This window comes from Aegilops tauschii, chromosome 2, assembly GCF_002575655.3.
Source record: "Aegilops tauschii subsp. strangulata cultivar AL8/78 chromosome 2, Aet v6.0, whole genome shotgun sequence".
Lineage (NCBI taxonomy): Eukaryota > Viridiplantae > Streptophyta > Magnoliopsida > Poales > Poaceae > Aegilops > Aegilops tauschii.
Genome location: NC_053036.3, coordinates 108,546,654 through 108,567,329, shown reverse-complemented (window position 1 = coordinate 108,567,329; position 20,676 = coordinate 108,546,654). Strand labels below are relative to the sequence as shown.

At 44.1% G+C, this 20,676-nt stretch overlaps 1 protein-coding gene across 1 annotated transcript; it reads right to left on the bottom strand.

The window, feature by feature from the left end:
* Window positions 1-14,278: 14,278 nt before the first annotated feature.
* Window positions 14,279-17,780, bottom strand: LOC109758821 (putative F-box/LRR-repeat protein 23). Its single transcript, XM_020317687.4, has 4 exons — window positions 17,370-17,780; window positions 16,792-16,954; window positions 16,371-16,709; window positions 14,279-15,354 (listed from the first exon to the last, which is right to left on the bottom strand). Exons 2-4 carry the CDS (start codon window positions 16,875-16,877, stop codon window positions 14,850-14,852), a joined length of 930 nt encoding a protein of 309 aa, XP_020173276.1. The 5' UTR covers window positions 16,878-16,954; window positions 17,370-17,780; the 3' UTR covers window positions 14,279-14,849.
* Between the last annotated feature and the right edge of the window lie 2,896 nt (window positions 17,781-20,676).

Here is a 20,676-nt window from a genome sequence, read left to right as displayed (position 1 = left end):
GGATAAATTCGACCGCTGTCATGTGATCCATTCCTGGATCACTCTTGTACCCCTTGACTGACTCATGGCAAGGCACACTTCAGGTGCGGTACACAACATAGCATACTGTAGAGCCTACGTCTAAAGCATAGGGACGACCTTCGTCCTTTCTCTCTCTTCTGCCGTGGTCAGGTCTTGAGTCTTACTCAATACTCACACCTTGTAACATAGCCAAGGACTCCTTCTTTGCTGATCTATTTTGAACTCGTTCAAAATCTTGTCACTGTATGTATTCATTTGAAAGTACTATTAAGTGTTTTTGATCTATCCTTATAGATCTTGATGCTCAATGTTCAAGTAGCTTAATCCAGGTTTTCCATTGAAAAACACTTTTCAAATAACCTTGTATGCTTTCCAGAAATTCTACATCATTTCTGATCAACAATATGTTAACAACATATACTCGTCAAAAATTCTATAGTGCTCCCACTCACTTGTTTGGAAATACAAGTTTCTCATAAACTTTGTATAAACCCAAAATCTTTGATCATCTCATCAAAGCGTACATTCCAACTCCGAGATGCTTACTCCAGTCCTTAGAAGGATTGTTGGAGCTTTGCGTACTTGTTAGCATCTTTCAGGATTGACAAAACCTTCTGGTTGTATCACATACAACCTTTCCTCAAGAAAATCGTCGAGGAAACAATGTTTTGACATCCTATCTGCAAGATTTCATAAATAATGCAATAACTGCTAATATAATTCCAACAGACTCTTAGCATCGCTACGAGTGAGAAAGTCTCATCGCAGTCAACTCCTTGAACTTGTCGGAAAACATCTTAACGACAAGTCGAGCTTTCTTAATGGTGACACTTACCATCATTGTCCGTCTTCCTTTTAAAATCCATCTGCACCCAATAGCCTTACGACCATCAAGTAGTTCTTCCAAAGTCTATACTTTGCTTTTATACATGGATCCTCTCTCGGATTTTATGGCCTCGAGCCATTCGTCGGAATCCGGGCCCACCATCGCTTCTCCATAGTTCATAGGTTCATTGTTGTCTAGCAACATGACTTCCAAGACAGGATTACGTACCACTCTGAAGTACAACGCATCCTTGTTGACCTACGAGGTTTGGTAGTGACTTGATCCGAAGTTTCATGATCACTATCATAAGCTTCCACTTCAATTGGTGTAGGTGCCACACGAACAACTTCCTGTGCCCCGCTACACACTAGTTGAAGTGACGGTTCAATAACCTCATCAAGTCTCCACCATCCTCCCACTCAATTCTTTCCAGAGAAACTTTTCCTCGAGAAAGGACTTGTTTCTAGAAACAATCACTTTGCTTCCGGATCTGAAATAGGAGGTATACCCAACTATTTTGGGTATTCTATGAAGATGCATTTATCCGCTTTGGGTTCGAGCTTATCAGCCTGAAACTTTTTCACATAAGCGTCGCAGCGGCAGCCCCAAACTTTTAAGAAACGATAGCCTAGGTTTCTCTAAACCATAGTTCATACGGTTTGTTGGGGAACGTAGCGATAATTCAAAATTTTCCTACGTGTCACCAAGATCAATCTAGGAGATGCTAGTAACGGGAGAGAGGGAGTGCATCTTCATACCCTTGAAGATCGCTAAGCGGAAGCATTACAAGAACGCGGTTGATGGAGTCGTACTCGCGGCGATTCAAATCGCGGAAGATCCGATCTAGCGCCGAACGGACGGCGCCTCCGCGTTCAACACACGTACAGCCCGGGGACGTCTCCTCCTTCTTGATCCAGCAAGGGGAGAGGATAAGTTGAGGGAGAACTCCAGCAGCACGATGGCGTGGTGGCAATGGAGCTCGTGGTTCTCCGGCAGAGCTTCGCTAAGCACTACGGAGGAGGAGGAGTTGGAGGAGGAGAGGGCTGCGCCTTGGATGTGGTGCGGCTGCCCTCCCACCCCCCTCTATTTATAGGGGCAAGGGAGAGGGGGCCGGCCCCCTCCAGATGGATCTAGAGGGGGGGCAGCGGCCAAGGGGGGAGGCTTGCCCCCCAAGCCAAGGGGGGCGCCCCCTTTAGGGTTTCCCCCCAACCCTAGGCGCATGGGCCCTAGGGGGGTTTGGTGCCCAGCCCACCTAGGGGCTGGTTCCCCTCTATATTCAGCCCATAGGGCCCTCTGGGGCAGGTGGACCCTCCCGGTGGACCCCCGGAACCCTTTCGGTGGTCCCGGTACAATACCGATATACCCCCGAACACTTCCGGCGACCGAATAAGGACTTCCCATATATAAATCTTCGTCTCCGGACCATTCCGGAACTCCTCGTGACGTCCGGGATCTCATCCGGGATTCCGAACAACCTTCAGTAACCACATACTATTTCCCATAACAACTCTAGTGTCACTGAACCTTAAGTGTGTAGACCCTACGGGTTCGGGAACCATGCAGACATGACCGAGACACCTCTCCGGCCAATAACCAATAGCGGGATCTGGATACCCATATTGGCTCCCACATGTTCCACGATGATCTCATCGGATGAACCACGATGTCGAGGATTCAATCAATCCCATATACAATTCCCTTTGTCCATCGGTATGTTACTTGCCCGAGATTCGATCGTCGGTATCCCAATACCTCGTTCAATCTCGTTATCGGCAAGTCTCTTTACTCGTTCCGTAACGCATGATCCCGTGGCTAACTCATTAGTCACATTGAGCTCATTATGATGATGCATTACCGAGTGGGCCCAGAGATACCTCTCCGTCATACGGAGTGACAAATCCCAGTCTCGATTCGTGCCAACCCAACAGACACTTTCGGAGATACCTGTAGTGCACCTTTATAGCCACCCAGTTACGTTGTGACGTTTGGAATACCCAAAGCATTCCTACGGTATCCGGGAGTTGCACAATCTCATGGTCTAAGGAAATGATACTTGACATTAGAAAAGCTCTTAGCAAACGAACTACACGATCTTGTGCTATGCTTAGGATTGGGTCTTGTCCATCACATCATTCTCCTAATGATGTGATCCCGTTATCAATGACATCCAATGTCCATGGTCAGGAAACCATAACCATCTATTGATCAACGAGCTAGTCAACTAGAGGCTTACTAGGGACATGTTGTGGTCTATGTATTCACACATGTATTACGGTTTCAAGTTAATACAATTATAGCATGAACAATAGACAATTATCATGAACAAGGAAATACAATAATAACCATTTTATTATTGCCTCTAGGGCATATTTCCAACACGAATTGCCCGAGAGTACGTACGAAGCAAAGAAGGCTGTCTGCCCTCTAGGGTTAGAGGTGCAGAAGATACATGCATGCCCTAATGACTGCATCCTCTATCGCGGTGAGTACGAGGATTTGAACGCTTGCCCGGTATGCGGTGCATTGCGCTATAAGATCAGGCGCGATGACCCTGGTGATGTCGAGGGCGAGCGCCCCAGGAAGAAGATTCCTGCCAAGGTGATGTGGTATGCTCCTATAATACCACGGTTGAAACGTTTGTTCCAAAACAAATAGCATGCCAAGGCGATGCGATGGCACACAGAAGACCGTAAGAAAGACGGAAAGTTGAGAGTACCCGCTGACGGGTCGCAGTGGAGAAAAATCGAGAGAAAGTACGGGAAGGAGTTCGCAGATGACGCAAGGAACGTATGGTTTGGTCTAAGCACAGATGGCATTAATCCTTTTGGGGAGCAGAGCAGCAACCATAGCACCTGGCCTGTGACTCTATGTTTGTATAACCTTCCTCCTTGTTTGTGCATGAAGCGGAAGTTCATTATGATGCCAGTGCTCATCCAAGGCCCTAAGCAACCCGGCAACGACATTGATGTGTACCTAAGGCCATTAGTTGAAGAACTCTTACAGCTGTGGAATGGAACAGGTGTACGTGCGTGGGATGAGCACATGGGGGAAGAATTTGACCTAAAGGCCTTGCTGTTCGTGACCATCAATGATTGGCCTGCTCTCAGTAACCTTTCAGGATAGACAAACAAGGGATATCGCGCATGCACGCACTGTTTGGATGATACCGACAGTATATATTTGGACAATTGTAGGAAGAATGTGTACCTGGGACATCGTCGATTTCTTCCGAGCAGGCATCCCGTAAGAAAGAAAGGCAAGCATTTCAAAGGTGAGGCGGATCACCGGACGAAGCCTCGCCACCGTACTGGTGCTGATGTACATGATATGGTCAAGGATTTGAAGGTAGTCTTTGGAAAGGATCCTGGCGGACAACCTGTTCCGAATGACGCTGACGGACGCGCACCCATGTGGAAGAAGAAATCTATATTTTGGGACCTGCCCTATTGGAAAGACCTAGAGGTCCGCTCTGCAATCGACGTGATGCACGTGACGAAGAATCTTTGCGTGACCCTGCTTGGCTTCTTGGGCGTGTATGGGAAGACAAAAGATACACCTGAGGCACGGGAGGACCAGCAACGTATGCATGGAAAAGACGGCATACATCAGGGTCATGCCAGCTACGCTCTTACCAAAGAAGAGAAGGAAATCTTCTTTGAATGCCTGCTCAGTATTAAGGTACCGTCTGGCTTCTTGTCGAATATAAAGGGAATAATAAACATGGCAGAGAAAAAGTTCCAGAACCTAAAGTCTCATGACTGCCACGTGATTATGACGCAACTGCTTCCGGTTGCATTGAGGGGGCTTCTACCGGATAACGTTCGATTAGCCATTGTGAAGCTATGTGCATTCCTCAATGCAATCTCTCAGAAGGTAATCGATCCAGAAATCATACCAAGGTTAGAGAATGATTTGGTGCAATGTCTTGTCAGTTTCGAGTTGGTGTTCCCACCATCCTTCTTCAACATCATGACGCACGTCCTAGTTCACCTATGCGAAAAGATTAACGTTTTGGGTCCTGTATTTCTACACAATATGTTCCCCTTTGAGAGGTTCATGGGAGTCTTAAAGAAATATGTTCATAACCATGCTAGGCCAGAAGGAAGCATCTCCAAGGGCCATGAAAATGAGGAGGTCATTGAGTTTTGTATTGACTTTATTCCTGACCTTAAGCCGATTGGTGTTCCTGAATCGCGGCATAAGGGCAGACTGGATGGAAAAGGCACGCTAGGAGGGAATCCAAAAATATGTATGGACGGACATTCTCTCACTGAAGCACACTACACAGTTCTACAGAATTCCGCCTTGGTGGCTCCGTATATGGACGAACACAAGAATTTTCTACGCTCCAAACAACCGGAGCGGTCTGATGACTGGATTACACGTGAACAAACCAGGAGTTTCACCGGCTGGTTGCAGACATGTACCATGCATGACACCTCTATTAAAGATGACCTGTACTCGCTATCCCAGTTACCATCTTCGAATATAATGACTTTCAAAGGGTACGAGATAAATGGTAATACATTTTACACGATCGCCCAAGATAAGAAGAGCACCAACCAAAACAGTAGTGTCCGCTTTGATGCAACAACCAAGACGGGAAAGGAAACATATTATGGTTACATAGAGGAGATATGGGAACTTGACTATGGACGTGGTTTGAAGGTCCCTTTGTTTCGGTGCAAATGGGTCAATATGACACGAGGCGGGGTAACGGAAGACCCGCAGTATGGAATGACAACAGTGGATCTCAACAATCCCGCGTATGCAGACGAACCATTCGTCCTAGCTAATGATGTGGCACAGGTTTTCTATGTGAAGGATATGTCTACCAAGCCGAGAAAAAGAAAAGATAAGGAAGCGAATGCATCATACGATGAGCCAAAGCGCCACATAGTTCTTTCTGGGAAGAGAAACATCGTGGGAGTGGATGACAAGACAGACATGTCAGAAGATTATGAAAAGTTTGATGAAATTGCTCCATTCACAGTGAATATTGACCCGAGCATCCAGTTAAATGATGAAGATTTTCCATGGCTACGGCACAAAGGGACACACGCGAAGAAAAAGTTTCACACCCAAAGATCTGGGATGTGATCGGCTTCACTATCATCACTTTCTTCTGTGTTTCACACCCAGGAGGGAATCTCTGTAATAGTTAGGGGAGTTATGTGTTTTGGCATTTGAAACGCGAAGAAATTTTATGTGCAAACAAATTCTTTCATGCATTTAATGATTTTTTCAGCTAAATGATCCTGAAATTGAAAAGCATTTCAAATGAACTCAGAAAAGGTTGAAAGTTGGCATGGTATCATAATTTCACCCACATAGCATGTGCAAAAAAGTAGAGAGGGTTACCGCAAAAACTGGATGCACTTTGTGTACAAAATGGACAATCTCTTTCGAAGTATCAGGGTTTCGGACGAAAACTCATCCGTTACAAAGGCATTTCATTTTTTAAATAAACTAAGCATTACCAAATTGAATATAATGATAAAACACACTAATATTAAACATAAGAAAAAAGAATCAATGAAAAATCTATTTTCAAAGTTAAGTTATTCACAAACTAGTGATTCACACAAATTTCAAATAATTCAAAATGTAAATTATTCAAATTTGTAAACTACCGGCACTAATAGAAAGTTTGTAATTGTTTGTACCTAAAGCAAAAATATTCACAAAGAAACTCTAAATACAGCAAAAAACAACTCAAAAATAAATAAAACAAAAATAAATAAAGCAAAAAAATAAGAAAATAAAAAAGCCCGCCCACTGCGCCACACCGGCCTGCATACGACTAGAAACCCAACCTGTTGTTGGGCCAGGATGCAGGCCCGCAAAGGCCCAGTAGGCCCACAGGGCAGCACGGAACATTTAGGCCCAGTAGGCCTGCTTTGGAGAGGAGCTCGAGAGAGCTACCGCACTGGGGCTTATAAACCAGTGCGGACGCCCCTCGGCTAGCGAGGTGGGACTAAACATGACGCACCGCACCTGCGCCAGCGCACCACCTTTAGTACCGGGTGGTGGCTCAAACCGGTATTAAAGGGAGGGTCTTTAGTACCGGTTGGAGCCACCACCCGATACTAAAGGTGGGCGCTTCCCGCCGCTTGGCCTGACCAAAATTGACCTTTAGTGCCGGTTGGTCGCTCCAACCGGTACAAAAGGCCCATCCTATATAAGAAAACACTTCAAAAAATTCAGTTTCTCATCTGCTTCTTCTCCTCTGCCCCGTCGCCCGCCGCCCTCGTCGCCACCCCTCGTCGACGCCCCCGTCGCCGCCCCGTCCCTGTCGTCGCCGCCCCGGCCGTCCCCGTCGCCGCCCCGTCCCCGTCGTCGTCGCGCCCCGCCCCGTCGTCCCGTCGTCCCCGCCCGGCCCGTCCCCGTCCCCGTCGTCACCGCCCCGTCCCCATCCCCGTCGTCGCCGCCCGTCGCCGTCCCCGTCGCCTCGCCTCGCCGGTGAGCTCCTGCCCCGGCCGCCATGTCCACACACACACACATTGTTTTTTTAGTTTTTTAGTTATAGAATTTTTTTTGTTTTTTAGTTATAGAAATGTTAAAAAAATTCTGTTTTTTAGTTATAGAAATGTTATAGAAATGTTAGTTATATAAAAATGTTATAAATTTTTCTGTTTTTAAGTTATAGAAATATTTATAGAAATGTTAGCAATTTTTCTGTTTTTTAGTTATAGAAATATTAGAAATGTTAGTTATATATATATAGAAATGTTAGAAATTTTAGAATTGGTTTTAGTTAGATGAATTAGATTAATGTCAAATTGTTAGAATTTGCATATAGAATTTTAGTTATCACAATCCAATCATTTAAAAAATGTTACTTTTTGCGGGCATATAGTATTTGTTCTCGACGATGCCCAGCCCGCATCCTCGCCGTCGAGCCGTTCGCGACGACGTCCGGCTGACCCATGTCCGGGATTGGGCTCCGCCGGGCTGGCACTGGGAGGTGCTACCTGGAGGGGCGCGCCGCTTGGTGAGGAACCCGGCCTCGGGTCCCGTCGTCGACCCTGATCTCCTTTGTAGCGTTCGCGTGGGCCACATTCGGTGCAGAGGGAGCCGGCCCCGCCGGAGGTGATGCGTCGTCGTGTCAGGGAGGAGGACGAGCACGTCCATCACTACATGGCTGCTATGGACGTCAGGTTCTCCAATACCTGGCAGGTTCTTTGGGCAGATGATCGGAGATATGATCCTGTGATGGTTCCTTGTCTTTGGGTGTCCACCGCCCGCGCCCCAGGAACCACGAGTGGCCTAGATTCTTCTATAGTATTCGATCTTTATTAGCTACCTAGCCAGTGATGTATTCGAGATTATATATTATTTGAGACGATGTATTCGAGATTATATATTATTCGAGATGATGCATATTATGTACTATATGATTTAGTTTTTCCTTATTGATTGCATCCATGCATTGTAATTTGAATACTAAATTGTTTTATATTTCTTCTGTATTAGTTAAATAAAAGCTATGGCGGACAATACCGGCAGAGAGGGAGAAGAGGCCCTGTTCGAGATCATACGCAGCCCTAACAGGCCAGATGATCTGAATGAAGCAAATGACGGCTCCCAATATCTGAACAATACCGGGGAGGGTGATGATAAGATATTCGATCTCGACGACCGAGCTGATGAAGTCATGAACTATGATTATGATTATGATGACGCAGACAATGATTATGATGACGAATACAATGTTGATCTTGAAATAACAAAGACTACCGGCGAGGTATATTTATATAAGCAGGCATCTAGTGATCATCACATGTTTTTTTATTTGAAGATATATTAACGAATCGATCTTTCTTCTTTCAGCCCTCCGGATCGAGCAAATCTGCTTCTACAGACAGCAGGACAAAGCGCGGCCCGGGCAAAAAGTTGAAGGAGGGTGTAAAGTACAACATCGATTCCATCAAAGCTAGTGGCGAACCCCTCACGCCTAAGAACATTGCGAACAAGTTCGTTCGTCAGTGCGGAGTTCTTGTGAAGGACCAACTCCCGATCTCCATTCAAGAATGGAAAGAGCCAAAAACTAAACGCCCAGATGTTACTTGGGTCGACGACAGAGCAAAACAAAAGCTTTGGGAATCTCTGATGGAACATTTCACCCTACCAGATTATTTCACTGATGCAGATGTGCAGAAAGTCAAGGACGCTGCTCTTAAGAAGATGGCAATTGCATTCAACACCCACAAGAAAACTGTATGGGCCAACTACCTCGCTGCAGAAAGGAAGACTCCAGAATTCAAGGGAACACTGAAGAAGCAAAGAGAACACTGGCCCGCTTTCGTGAAATTCAAGGAATCAGAATTATCTAAGGAACGGTCGAGAAAAAATAAGGCCAATGCCGCAAAAAGACGCAGTTCCATAGGCTGGGTCCAGGTGGCTACGCGGTGGCAATGCCTAAGTGGGATAAGTCTGAGCAAGAGATGGAGGATGCAGGGGTCACTCCGGTTACTAGGAGCTGGCCCCCCAGGTGCAGAACTTGGTTCTATGCGCATGGGGGGCGTTGGACCCGAAGACAGGCCTGGTTTCGAAGAAGGCAAGTCTAAAAGGAGCAGAACAAAAGTTACTTGACGCAATAGAAGATGCTCGAAAGGGGGTGTTCACGCCCAACAGAGAGAACGACGAGCTTACGCGCGCCCTGGGAAATCCTGAACACCCGGGAAGAACACGAGGCAAGGGCGTTATTCCCTGGTATGAGGGCTTTTCGGAATGGAACGACGACTACAGGACCCGTGCAAGAAAGAAGATGGAGGAGGAGAAGAAGAGGAAGCTGGAGGAGGAGAAGAGGAAGCGGGACGCGGAACACCTTCAAGGCCTAGAAGCAAGGCACGCGGACTTGGCACTCAAATTCCAGCAGCAGCAGAAGCAGATCGACTCACTTAGCCAGGAAAGGGGGTCTCAGCAGCGGCAGCAGTAAGCGGATGATCATCCAGCATTGGATAGCACCGTCCCATCCATGCCGAGAAGCAGCGTTGGTTCCGCCCCGGGCGACGCACTGCTGGATACATACCCTGTGGATGACATCATAGAGAACACTAACTGTGAGCTACACTTCAAAATGAAGAACATATCCATGAAGGTGGCGGACGCCGTTGCTTTTACAATTACCCCCGAAGCAACCTTCCATTGCGCCCCGATTCCAGCGGGCTATGCTCGTGTCTTGGTTGATGAGGTGGTGGACCCATATTCGGGACTAGAGCTTGACATTCCTGGAGGTGACGACGAGCACACACTGGGAGAGGCCATGCATCGTATCATCCCATGGAGAAAGGATTGCATCATCTTTCGAAGTCCACCGACACCGCGTCTGCCGACTCCTCCTCGAAGTCCGCCACCGTGTCAGCAGACTCCCGCTCCTCCAAGTCCACGAACGCGTGAGTAGACTCCTGCTTCAAGTCCGGCACAGCGTCAGGCCACTCCTCCTGTTTCAAGTCCGACACCGTGTCAGTCCACACCTCCTGCTTCAAGTCCGGCACAGCGTCCGGCCACACCTCCTGCTTCAAGTCCGACACCGTGTCAGGCCACACCTCCTGCTTCAAGTCCGGCACAGCGTCAGGCCACTCCTCCTGCTCCAACTAAGCCACGTCAGCCGTCTCCGCCGCCTAAGCAATCGCAGAAGAGACACGCCGCAGCTATGGTGCGTAGCGGTACAAGTCGAGGTAGTACAGGAAGTACAGGCGGAGACCAGCGATATAAATATGGTCCAAGCAGCCTCGCTCCTCTTCCTCAGAGGCCTTACGACATGACCAAGGAGCAAAACGATGCAATAGTGCGGGCCAAAGTGGACGCTCATTTTGGACCGAAACCGGCAACGCCGCCGAGGGAGAAAGTGCCTGAGGAAAAGATTGACCACTTCATTCGTATGGCTAGATCACCAGCTCCCAAACCTGTTGACTCAGACTATGAGCGCCAAATCAGGAAGGCACATCGAGCACGACTACAGAAAGAAGCGAGCTCGAGCTCGAGCCAACAAGCAGCTGTCAAAAAATGCGGGAAAATCGTTCCCCAGCTGGGAGAACAGGCGGCGCAATCGACCCCCCCCCCCCCCCCCCGCTTGTTGTGCCAACAACACATGAGAGTACGCGCGCCCAATATTATTGTGGGCAAACCGTTTACGTTCCCGAGCTGGGCGATGTGGTAATAACTGAGGAGCATATAATGCAGGCTGAAATGCTCAAGATCACTGTTGGACAACTCCTCGATATCGAGCCCATGTCTTCGCTTAGAGAGGAGGAAATAAAACGGAAATATGTCCGGGGCCAACCTTTGGTCGAGCCCGAGGAGGTCAAGAACCTCCCAACGAGAATGTATGAATTGCATGATTGGTACATGAAAATTACCAAGATTTCCAATCAAGAGTCCCTCATGGTGCAAGTCGAGGAAGATCATTACTTCAATAAGAAAGCTCTGTCCGTTGAGTATTCAGAACTATTTCAGTTATTCAATCAAGATGCACTCGACAAATCTATCGTCAGTTGCTATTGTTTGTAAGTGATTTCTTTCTGTAATTTAAGTCTCAAGCTAGCTCTAGTGCTCATTGATTGATCATTAATTACCTGTAATTATATATCCTCACTATATATTCTTTTCTGTGGTATTATGCAGGATGAAGATGTATGAAATGAAAAAAGCTGGACGCTATGGCATTGGGTTCATTGACCCAAATACCGTTAATGAATACACATGGAAATTGGAATGGTGTAGACAAGATGTAGAGAAAAACATGGTAGAGTTCTTGAAGCACCTCAATAGCAATGAAGATATACTACTTCCTTACAACTTCGAGTGAGTCACACTGTCTTGTACTACAAATTCTGTTTTTGCTTACTAGCTAGATGTTAATAAGTGTATAGGGTTTAGGGTTATAGTTGATTAGTGTTATGCACATGCCCGCTTAATTTATACATGCAAACGTATGCGCATGCAGCTTCCATTGGATCTTGTTAGACATTAAAGTTGACGAAGGAAAAGTTGAAGTACTGGACTCACTACTTAAAAAAGATAGTGACTACAACATCGTGAAGGGGATAGTCGACAGGTTATTTCAATCATTATTAACTATATCTCGGCCTATTTGGTTCGTCATTTCCTGATATGAACTGTTTTTAGTAACCCCTTTATTAATTTTCTTTGCCGGCGGGCAGGGCTTGGGCAAAGTACATCAAGGTGACTCTAGGAAAATGGCGACAAAAGCTATGTTGGTATCGACCCAAGGTAAGTAATTAAGTAGTACTAGCTAGCTAGCTACCATCTCTTTAATTCTTGTTTCAATACCATTAATTAATTAACATGCTTGATTAATTATTATCTGATTAAATTCTATTCTCGTAAAGGCCCTGAAGCAGGCGCCGGGGACTGAAGTGTGTGCATACTACGTTTGCGAGAACATTCGCATGATGGCGTCCGAAAGGAGCAGATCTGATAGACAGGACTGGGTACGTTTGCCAGAACACTATTCACAAATCTTACATGATTGTCGATATCTAGTCACACAACTAATACACATGCATATTGATCTCCTTCTTAACAGTTCAAAGAGGTGCGGGACCAGCTCCTACCAGAGGAGCGCATACGGGCACTTCAAGAGGAAATAGCGGGATTTTTGCTCGATCAGGTCATAGATCCCAAAGAAGAATACTATTACCCGCCAGCGCCCCCATGAACCACTTGTCATCGTGCTCCGAAGGCACCAAGGCAACATGTAGGAGAAATTGTATATATATACATGTGTATGTGTGAATAATTAATGGTGGTTGTGAGACATTCGATTATATATATATATATATATATATATATATATATATATATATATATATATATATATATATATATATATATGATCGGTTCTACGAGAAAATCTATTTATATATATGCATAACGTGTACAATATGTAGTATCGTAAAATACCAGCAAACAAAAAAGAATTAAATGGAAAACACAAAATTAATGGAAAAATAAAAATTAAAACCAAACCCCCCAAACATTTAGTATCGATTGGTGCTACCAACCGGTACTAATGGTCTACCAGCACCCGGGCCTGGCTCGTGCCACGTGGTGGCACTTTAGCGCCGGTTCGTGCCGAACCGGTAGTAAAGGGGGGGCCTTTAGTCTCCACTCTTTAGTGCCGGTTGCAGAACCGGCACTAAAGGCCCTTACGAACCGGCGCTAAAGCCCAGTTCTGCACTAGTGTTCTACCAAAAGATGAAAAGTTTTTATGAGCCATTTGGGCGATTTACCTGTGAAATCTTTGAACATACTCGTTGGGATAGTCGGATCAAAAGTGTGAAAGCAATTAGATTTCAAGCTCCTAAGCTAAGATCAACTTTGCCTGAGTGGTACCGTATCCAAGGATAGGGGTGATGAAGTGATTGGCAGCTATGAGTTTATACTTGGTATGGTCATTTGGCATGTCATTCTATTTGTTGTAGATTCGGTGAGCATGAAGTTGCAATCACCATCCATGTGTGTTGAGTCCCCATAATACAAATAGAAGGTATGAGGAATTACTTGGACACTTGCAGAAATGAAGGGTTTGATTTTAGTGTGATCATTGCTAAAGAAATCGCAACTAAAATAGATGTTGAGCTATCATTTCCAGTAAAGCTTCGTACTCCCAGGAAGAAGCAATTTGATGAAATTGATCATCTTAGAACCAAGATTGAGAAGGATTTTGAAGTTAATTAGTTTTTGTTTATGGTTGATAAGGCAACCAATTAATTGAAAAGCTTATTCGAGGAACTCCAAATCATTCATACACATATTTGGATTTTTAATGAGTTTAACGGCCTTGAAGTTATTGAACCATTCTGAACAAAAAGACAGTTGTCATAAATTTGCAAGTTCTTTCTCTTCAGATGGTTCATTTGATGTTGAATATAAGTGTTACGTTGACTTTGGCCAATGGACCAATGTATGGTAAGGAGATTTTTTTGTTTGTCAAAGTAGCTTGTTATCCTAATATTTCTACTGCATATCGGATTTTATATTTACTATGCCTGTTACTGTGGCATCAGCTGAAAGAAAAAATTTAAAGTTGAAATTGTTAAAGAACTACCTGAGATCTGAATTTTAGAAGAAAATTTTAATGCAATATTCTCGAAGAATTTATAATCAACCCTAAGAATGAACTGAACTAATGATTATACTTTGGTATCTGGTCATTTCTAGGTCACAACAGGTGAATTAAAAAAATCTAAGTAACAGCGGTATTGATCATGTAGGACAAGAATTACAGAAAATATCTACCTCTCACAGTCGAATGTCGACAAGGCAGAGTTTGTAGAAGATTTCAGATTGCAACTGAAACTCTGGTCGTTGCAGTCACACTACTGCCGCTTTGTGAAACAACAGATGGGCAAGTATGAGCAAAGACTGCGGAGGTAAAGGCTTTATATGATGATCAGATACTCAGCACCAACGAATCCTAGAATTCTTGACTCTGTATTCTCAACCCATACAATCTCCTCCCCTGCTCTTCAATATCCAACCCTTTAGTTTTTACCGACATACAATCACATCTCCAAATGATCACAAACAATCATAGCTTACACATCAAGAAGAACCATGCCCCTACTAATCTTAAAGCGGTACAGTAAATTTACGAAGAACTGCTTCTAGTCCAAAATGCTCCACCAATCGAACAGGAACCAGGAAGGCTCAGAAGAAATGATATGTGGCAACCGCATGCAGCAAGAGGGGCGTGCCATGGCATTGGTGATGAGTGTGCTGTGCTGGATGCAGAGCACAACCTTGACGTAGCAGGTGACTAAGGGGTCAACACTGTATGCACGAGCTTGGGAACTTCTTAGAACACCACAAACCAGAGTTTACCTCCGCATTTGGTCTGCAGTATCAATATCACAGATTACCAATGTGAATAGCCACTTGAACCATTCATGCCATATCCCAAATGACAAAAGTAGCCATGCTAGACCAATATATAGATAGATCGATAGCCGTTGGAGACAAATCATCACATTTAGGAAGATCTCCAATCGTCAAACTTGTCAGTGAAAAGGCTATCATCAGGGTGAAAAATGTAACGGGAGCGCACGTTCTGCATATGCTGCAAAGGGGGTAGAATCAGCGTCTTGATCCTTGAACACTTCGCTCGCAGGGTTCCATCCACAACGATGTTGCAACAGTTGCGCACGCAGAGGCGCTCCATGTGAGGGCAGCCATCGATGATGGCAACCAGCTCCTCTGTCGTGATATTACTATTGACGAGAGTAAGGTATCGCAGCTCGTGCATCATCTCGATTCCAAGTGCCCCATCTCTTATACCCCCATACGACCCTTGCCGCAACATGAGACGCTTCAGCTGCGCACATGCTCTGCTGGTGACCTCATATGCGTCACCATCAACAAATGGACATAGGGAAATGAGAAGTTCTTCGAGCAGAGGAAGCTTGATTATCAGCTCAGTGAATGCTTCGTTGGTGACATTGCAATAGTCAAGGCTGAGGCTCTTAAGGGAGGGTGATCTGCGGAAAAAAGAAAAGGAGATCATAACATTGTTGTAGCATTAGGGCATAACGAGAATCAACATGTTCTTTTTTGGCAACTAGCGTAACGCCCGAGCGTTGCTACGGAATGAAAAATAATAATTTAGTTTTATTGGGTTAGTAGTAGATAACAACCAATGCCCGTGCAACGCTGCAAAGAAGAAACTCAACCAAGCAGCCAACATTACACTTGTGAAAACTGCAGCGGTGGGGGGGCACTATTGCAAGATACTCCCTCCATTCCCTTATACAAGGCCACAAACTCATATTACAGGTACCAAGATAAAATTTAATGACCCCTTTGCAAGTCAACTTTTTTTTTCGTTAACCAGGATCATTAATACATCACAAGCATGCAACGAATGAATGAGAAGGAAGTGGTTGAGTGTCATTATGACTACATGCATGTAAGTATTAAAAAGTTGCTAGTACGAAGAAACATCATTAATTTTTGCCTCGATTACTGTTGGTGGCCTTGTATTGATGCAAAATGTATTTTTGATAGTGGCCTTGTATAAGGGAATGGAGGGAGTATAGTTTTTCCCCTTCCAATTGGAGAGGTCTGGAGGGTTCTAGATGGATGAGGGAGATTGGGGTGGAGTGGGTGTGTGAACTCACCACCACTGCCACTAACTCCAATTTATAAGATAGTAGAGATGATCTACCTACAGGCTACAACTTTTGGCTTTATAATTTCCTGTATAAAACTAAGCATGGAGAGCAAATAATGTGATTACAACAGCTAAACATCAAGTACTCATGTATGTGTTTTGATCTCATCTATACAAACCACTAGTTTGACTACATTCACTCAGAAATCCCTGCACGAATCTCATCTATGTGAACTAGTTTCACTACACCCGTTAACGAATCAGCAAGCTGTACCCAATAAATTAAGAGGCCACCCGATTTTAGCTTGAAAGAAGAACAAAACAACTAGTTTGTGTGGTCAGATTTGGAATTTAGACGCAAATATTGTACTAAAACAAGAGTACCTTTCTGCTATATACTTGAGAAGCTGATCAGTAACAAACTCGCTCCCTGCAAACACCTCGAGCTGCCCATTGGAGCGGTCCACGGCGGCTTTTGCCATTGCACACAAGACATCGCGGCTCTTTTTCTTCTTCCCTCGCAAGACATCATGGTGCTCCATGTCGACATATCGCCATAAACTAGGTACTTTTGCCGCCTCGAGCCATGAGTGGCACACAAGGCCTGCACCCATGAGAATATCAACTGCGCCGAGTTTGGCAAAGACCAAAGCAAGCACATCAAGAGGCAGATCGGACCAGTCCCTGACGGCTTCTGGCTGCACCTCCATTTCATAGGAATGACTGCAAAGAAAAGGCGGCATCACTGATAACAAACTACTCGGACTGATTGATCAAAGAACACAAGTTGGCAATCATAGGGTACCTTAGGCGGCTGCGACAGACACCCCGCGAGACAACAAACGAGACGCCGCTCATCATTATTGGGGACTGAGGGGAAGCTTGAAGCATCCTTCTGAAACGCTAGCTCGTGAAAGAGCTCTTTTATTACGAAAAATCAGCAGTGGAATTTAACTCCCCGGAATAACCTGTTTCGGATAAAAGAAATAGCAAGCAACATGTGTGAGTTGCGCAGCTAGAATTTCTTATCACTTACAGCAAAATGAGTGAGCCGAACGCATGACGCATTGAAATTTCAGATTTTTACAACAAACTGCAGCTACAAAACTGAGAGAATTTGGTAACAAAATACGGAGAATTCATCAAAGCGCTGCTCACAGTCACACCAGAATGAGTGGGCTGATTGCATGACGCATTGAAATTTCAGATCTTTACAAGAAACTGCAGCCACAGAACTGGAGAAACTGGTAACAAAATACGGAGAATTCATCAAAACGCTGCTCGCAGTCACAGGAAGGCAACCTAAATTATCAAATTTTATCCTTTTCGCAGGTAAGAAGGAGGAAAGTCGTAATCTTTTTGCGGGTAAGAAGGTGAAGTTACCTGCTCAAATCAAACGACAGCAAGGAGGCCTCTTTGATCTCATCTGCGGTCCGCTCCCCGAACGCCCTCCGCCACCCGTGAGGACGCGCTCACGGCCACGGCGACCCGGCGTACCTCCACCAGCGAGCGAACCTTGTACCTTGGAATGCCTTCCCTAGCGAGGTCAGATCCGGCGGCGGCGCACCAACGCCTGGTCTGGCGCCGCCCGGAGGCTGGTGTGACCTCGGCAGGGGATGTGAAGTCACGCTCGGAGCAGGAGGACGGCAGTAGGACCGTCGCCGGGACACTGCCAAAGGCGCCGCTCCTCCTCGTCGTCGCTCCCCCTGTCTGGCGAGAGAGGTGGCTGCGGAGCGGAGGTGCGGAGGCCGAACCACTCGGGAACAGTTGAAATACCCCCGTTTGTACTCTGTCGCCGTTTCCTTCTTCTTTTGAGATTTTTTTAGGGAAAAATCCTTTTGAGATAAGGAACGGAAAACTAATAAATTGTTGGGCCATTAACATATAGAGTACCATACCAGCCGCAGGCCCGTAAACCCAATTTGCCCAATTGCTCCGTGCTTCTTTCATCGGTGTTTTTCTTTTCAAGGAAACAACACTCCAACTTCATTCATTTGCAACGTTCATAGGGATCATTACGAGATCATGAAAGTACCTACTGCAAGAGACAAACAAAACTTCGCTAGACTATGAACTCCGCGCACACCGCACCGGGCGCTAGGCCGGCGTATAGGTAAGGGTTGGTCAATTGCTTTTCCATTTTTGGTTTTTTGTTCAGGTTTTTGTTTTCTTTTTCCTAATAGCTTTAAAAAACTTCCTTTTGGACATAAAAAGTTAATTGTCTCTTATTTTCATTTCATAAAAAGTTATTGGAAATCCATGAATAAAAGCATGAAGAATTTTAAATTTCATGATTTTAAAATTTGTGGACAATTTGTATAATTTATTAAAAAAATAAAAGTATCATCATGATTTTTTTTGAATTAGTGAACATTTTCTAAATTCTTTAACATTTTTCAGAGTAAGTGAAAAATATTAAATTTTGTGAACATTCTTAAAACTCATGAATTTTTAAAAAAGGTTTTTTTTATTTCTTTACTATTCATTACATATGCACACTGTGTGAACATTTATCACTTTTGTAAAAATTCCTTGTTTCACTTTTGAAAACCAAACTAAAATTTGTTTAGTATATGTGTAATAAAAAAGGGGGCAAACTAGCAATTTGTGCCTGGCCCATGTGGCCGCTTGCGCTTTTATTCCACGCCCAACATGCAAAATAGGGGATCTCTCGATCAATTTATCCTTTTGCATATGCGTCGTGAGCGTGTCCACATAGGTACGGATGACCATATGGAGACTCAAGTCGCGACAAAGGTACAGATGCTCATATGGCAACTCTCAAAACATTCAATACCAACTAATAATGTTCAAGCTCATAGACATATGCTCAATACAAGTGCTTGTGGTTTTTTTTGCAGGGCATCAGATTCATGGAGACATTCACTTGTTGAATGCACTGTGTAAGATGCACATGGGCGCTGGTTGATGAGGAGTTAGCTCAAACTCTTGTGACGACATCCGAAGCAGACGCTAAAACTGGCTTTTCACACTTATGAAATCATTACCGCATGCTCTTTGTGTGAAGCTTTCAGTCACTCTATGGGCAATATGTCTTGCACTTCGCCAAGCTATCAATGAAGGTATCTCACAAAGTCCTCAAAAGATTCATTCCCTCATCCGATCCGTTGTAACTACTACCCAATGACCAAAGGCACCACCGATGCGTTATGCTAAACTCCATGTTGATGCCGACGTTCTGGCAGGAAGGGGAGGAGCAGCAGCGGCCATATGCAGAGATATCGACGGCATCTATCTTGGGAGTTCAACACTTGTCGTTGGTGGACTTAACGATCCAGCAACCTTGGAGACAATCGCTTGCAGGGAGGTGATAGCTCTCGTAGAGGACCTTCACATTCAACATTTTTGTGGTGTCCTCAGGTTCAAAGCAAGAGATAGGGGACATAAACAACAACAACCAGGGCAACTGCGGAGCTATTATCAGCGAGTTTTCTCTTAGAACATTTTCATTTCATTGTAATTTTACTTTTGAAGGTCGTGTAGTAAATCATGAAACACATCTAGCCAAGTTTGCTCTTTCTCTAGGTAAGGGGCGCCATGTCTCTTTTGGCCAACCCCATGATCTAAACCATATCCCTCATTTTGTGGTGTTTGATGAATAAAACTTGGCTTTCCCCTAAAAATAAATGTTGCATATGGGTCGTGAGTGCGTCCGCAAGTCTCTCGCGGTGGGTGGCCGACGGCGTTCGGATGAGCGCAGCTATGTGCCACCCGCAGCTAGCCCTACCATGGTTCGCCTGCAGTAGAACACGTAATGTGCCGGCCCAGTAACCATTGCTCGCCTACTGATGTCATGTTACTTTTTTGTCTTGTTTTTCTTCTGTTTTTATTCACACTTTTCATTTTTTTTCTTTATTTCTATTCACAAATATTCTGAATATAAATATTACCAAAAAATATTAAATTTTAACAAAATATTAATATTTCATTTGAAAATGTTAAACGTGTATCAAAAAATTTGTTTTATCTATAAGAAAAATGTACAAATGAAAAAAGTAGAAAATACTAATCATTACGAAAAAAAATCTTAGTAATGTGCACAAAAATATTTATACATTACAAAAAAATGTTCACAAGTTTCAAAAATGAGTTCAGACATTTAAAAAAGGTTTGTACAATGTAAAAAAAGTTTGCATAGTTCAATGAAAATATTTGTATCATTAAAAATTGTTTCAATGTGTATTTAAAAAATGTTTAACATGTACTTCAAGAAACGTTCAAAGCAAGTTTTTCATAAAATGTATAACATGTATTTTAAAAATGGGAAATGTTTATAAAAATGTTTATATGTTCCTGAAAAATGTACAACATGTATGAAAAAAGTAGACATCAAAACATATATTTAAAAATGTTAATCATATGTTTGAAACATGTTCACCATGTGTAAAAAATGTTTCTAGTATACAAAAGAGTACAATATGTATGAAAATGTAGACACTTGTTGAAAAAAAGAAAAAGGGAAACCAACAAGAAAACTAATGAAACGACAAAGAAAACAAAAGAAGAGCAAAATATACAGAAAACAATGAAACACAAGAAACAAACAAACGAAAAACTAGGCATAACAAATAAAGAAAGGAAAACCAAAAAAGCAATGCGAAAACAAACAAAATCAAAGCAAAATGAAGAAGAAAAAATAATAAAACAAAAGACAAGAAAACGGAAAAAA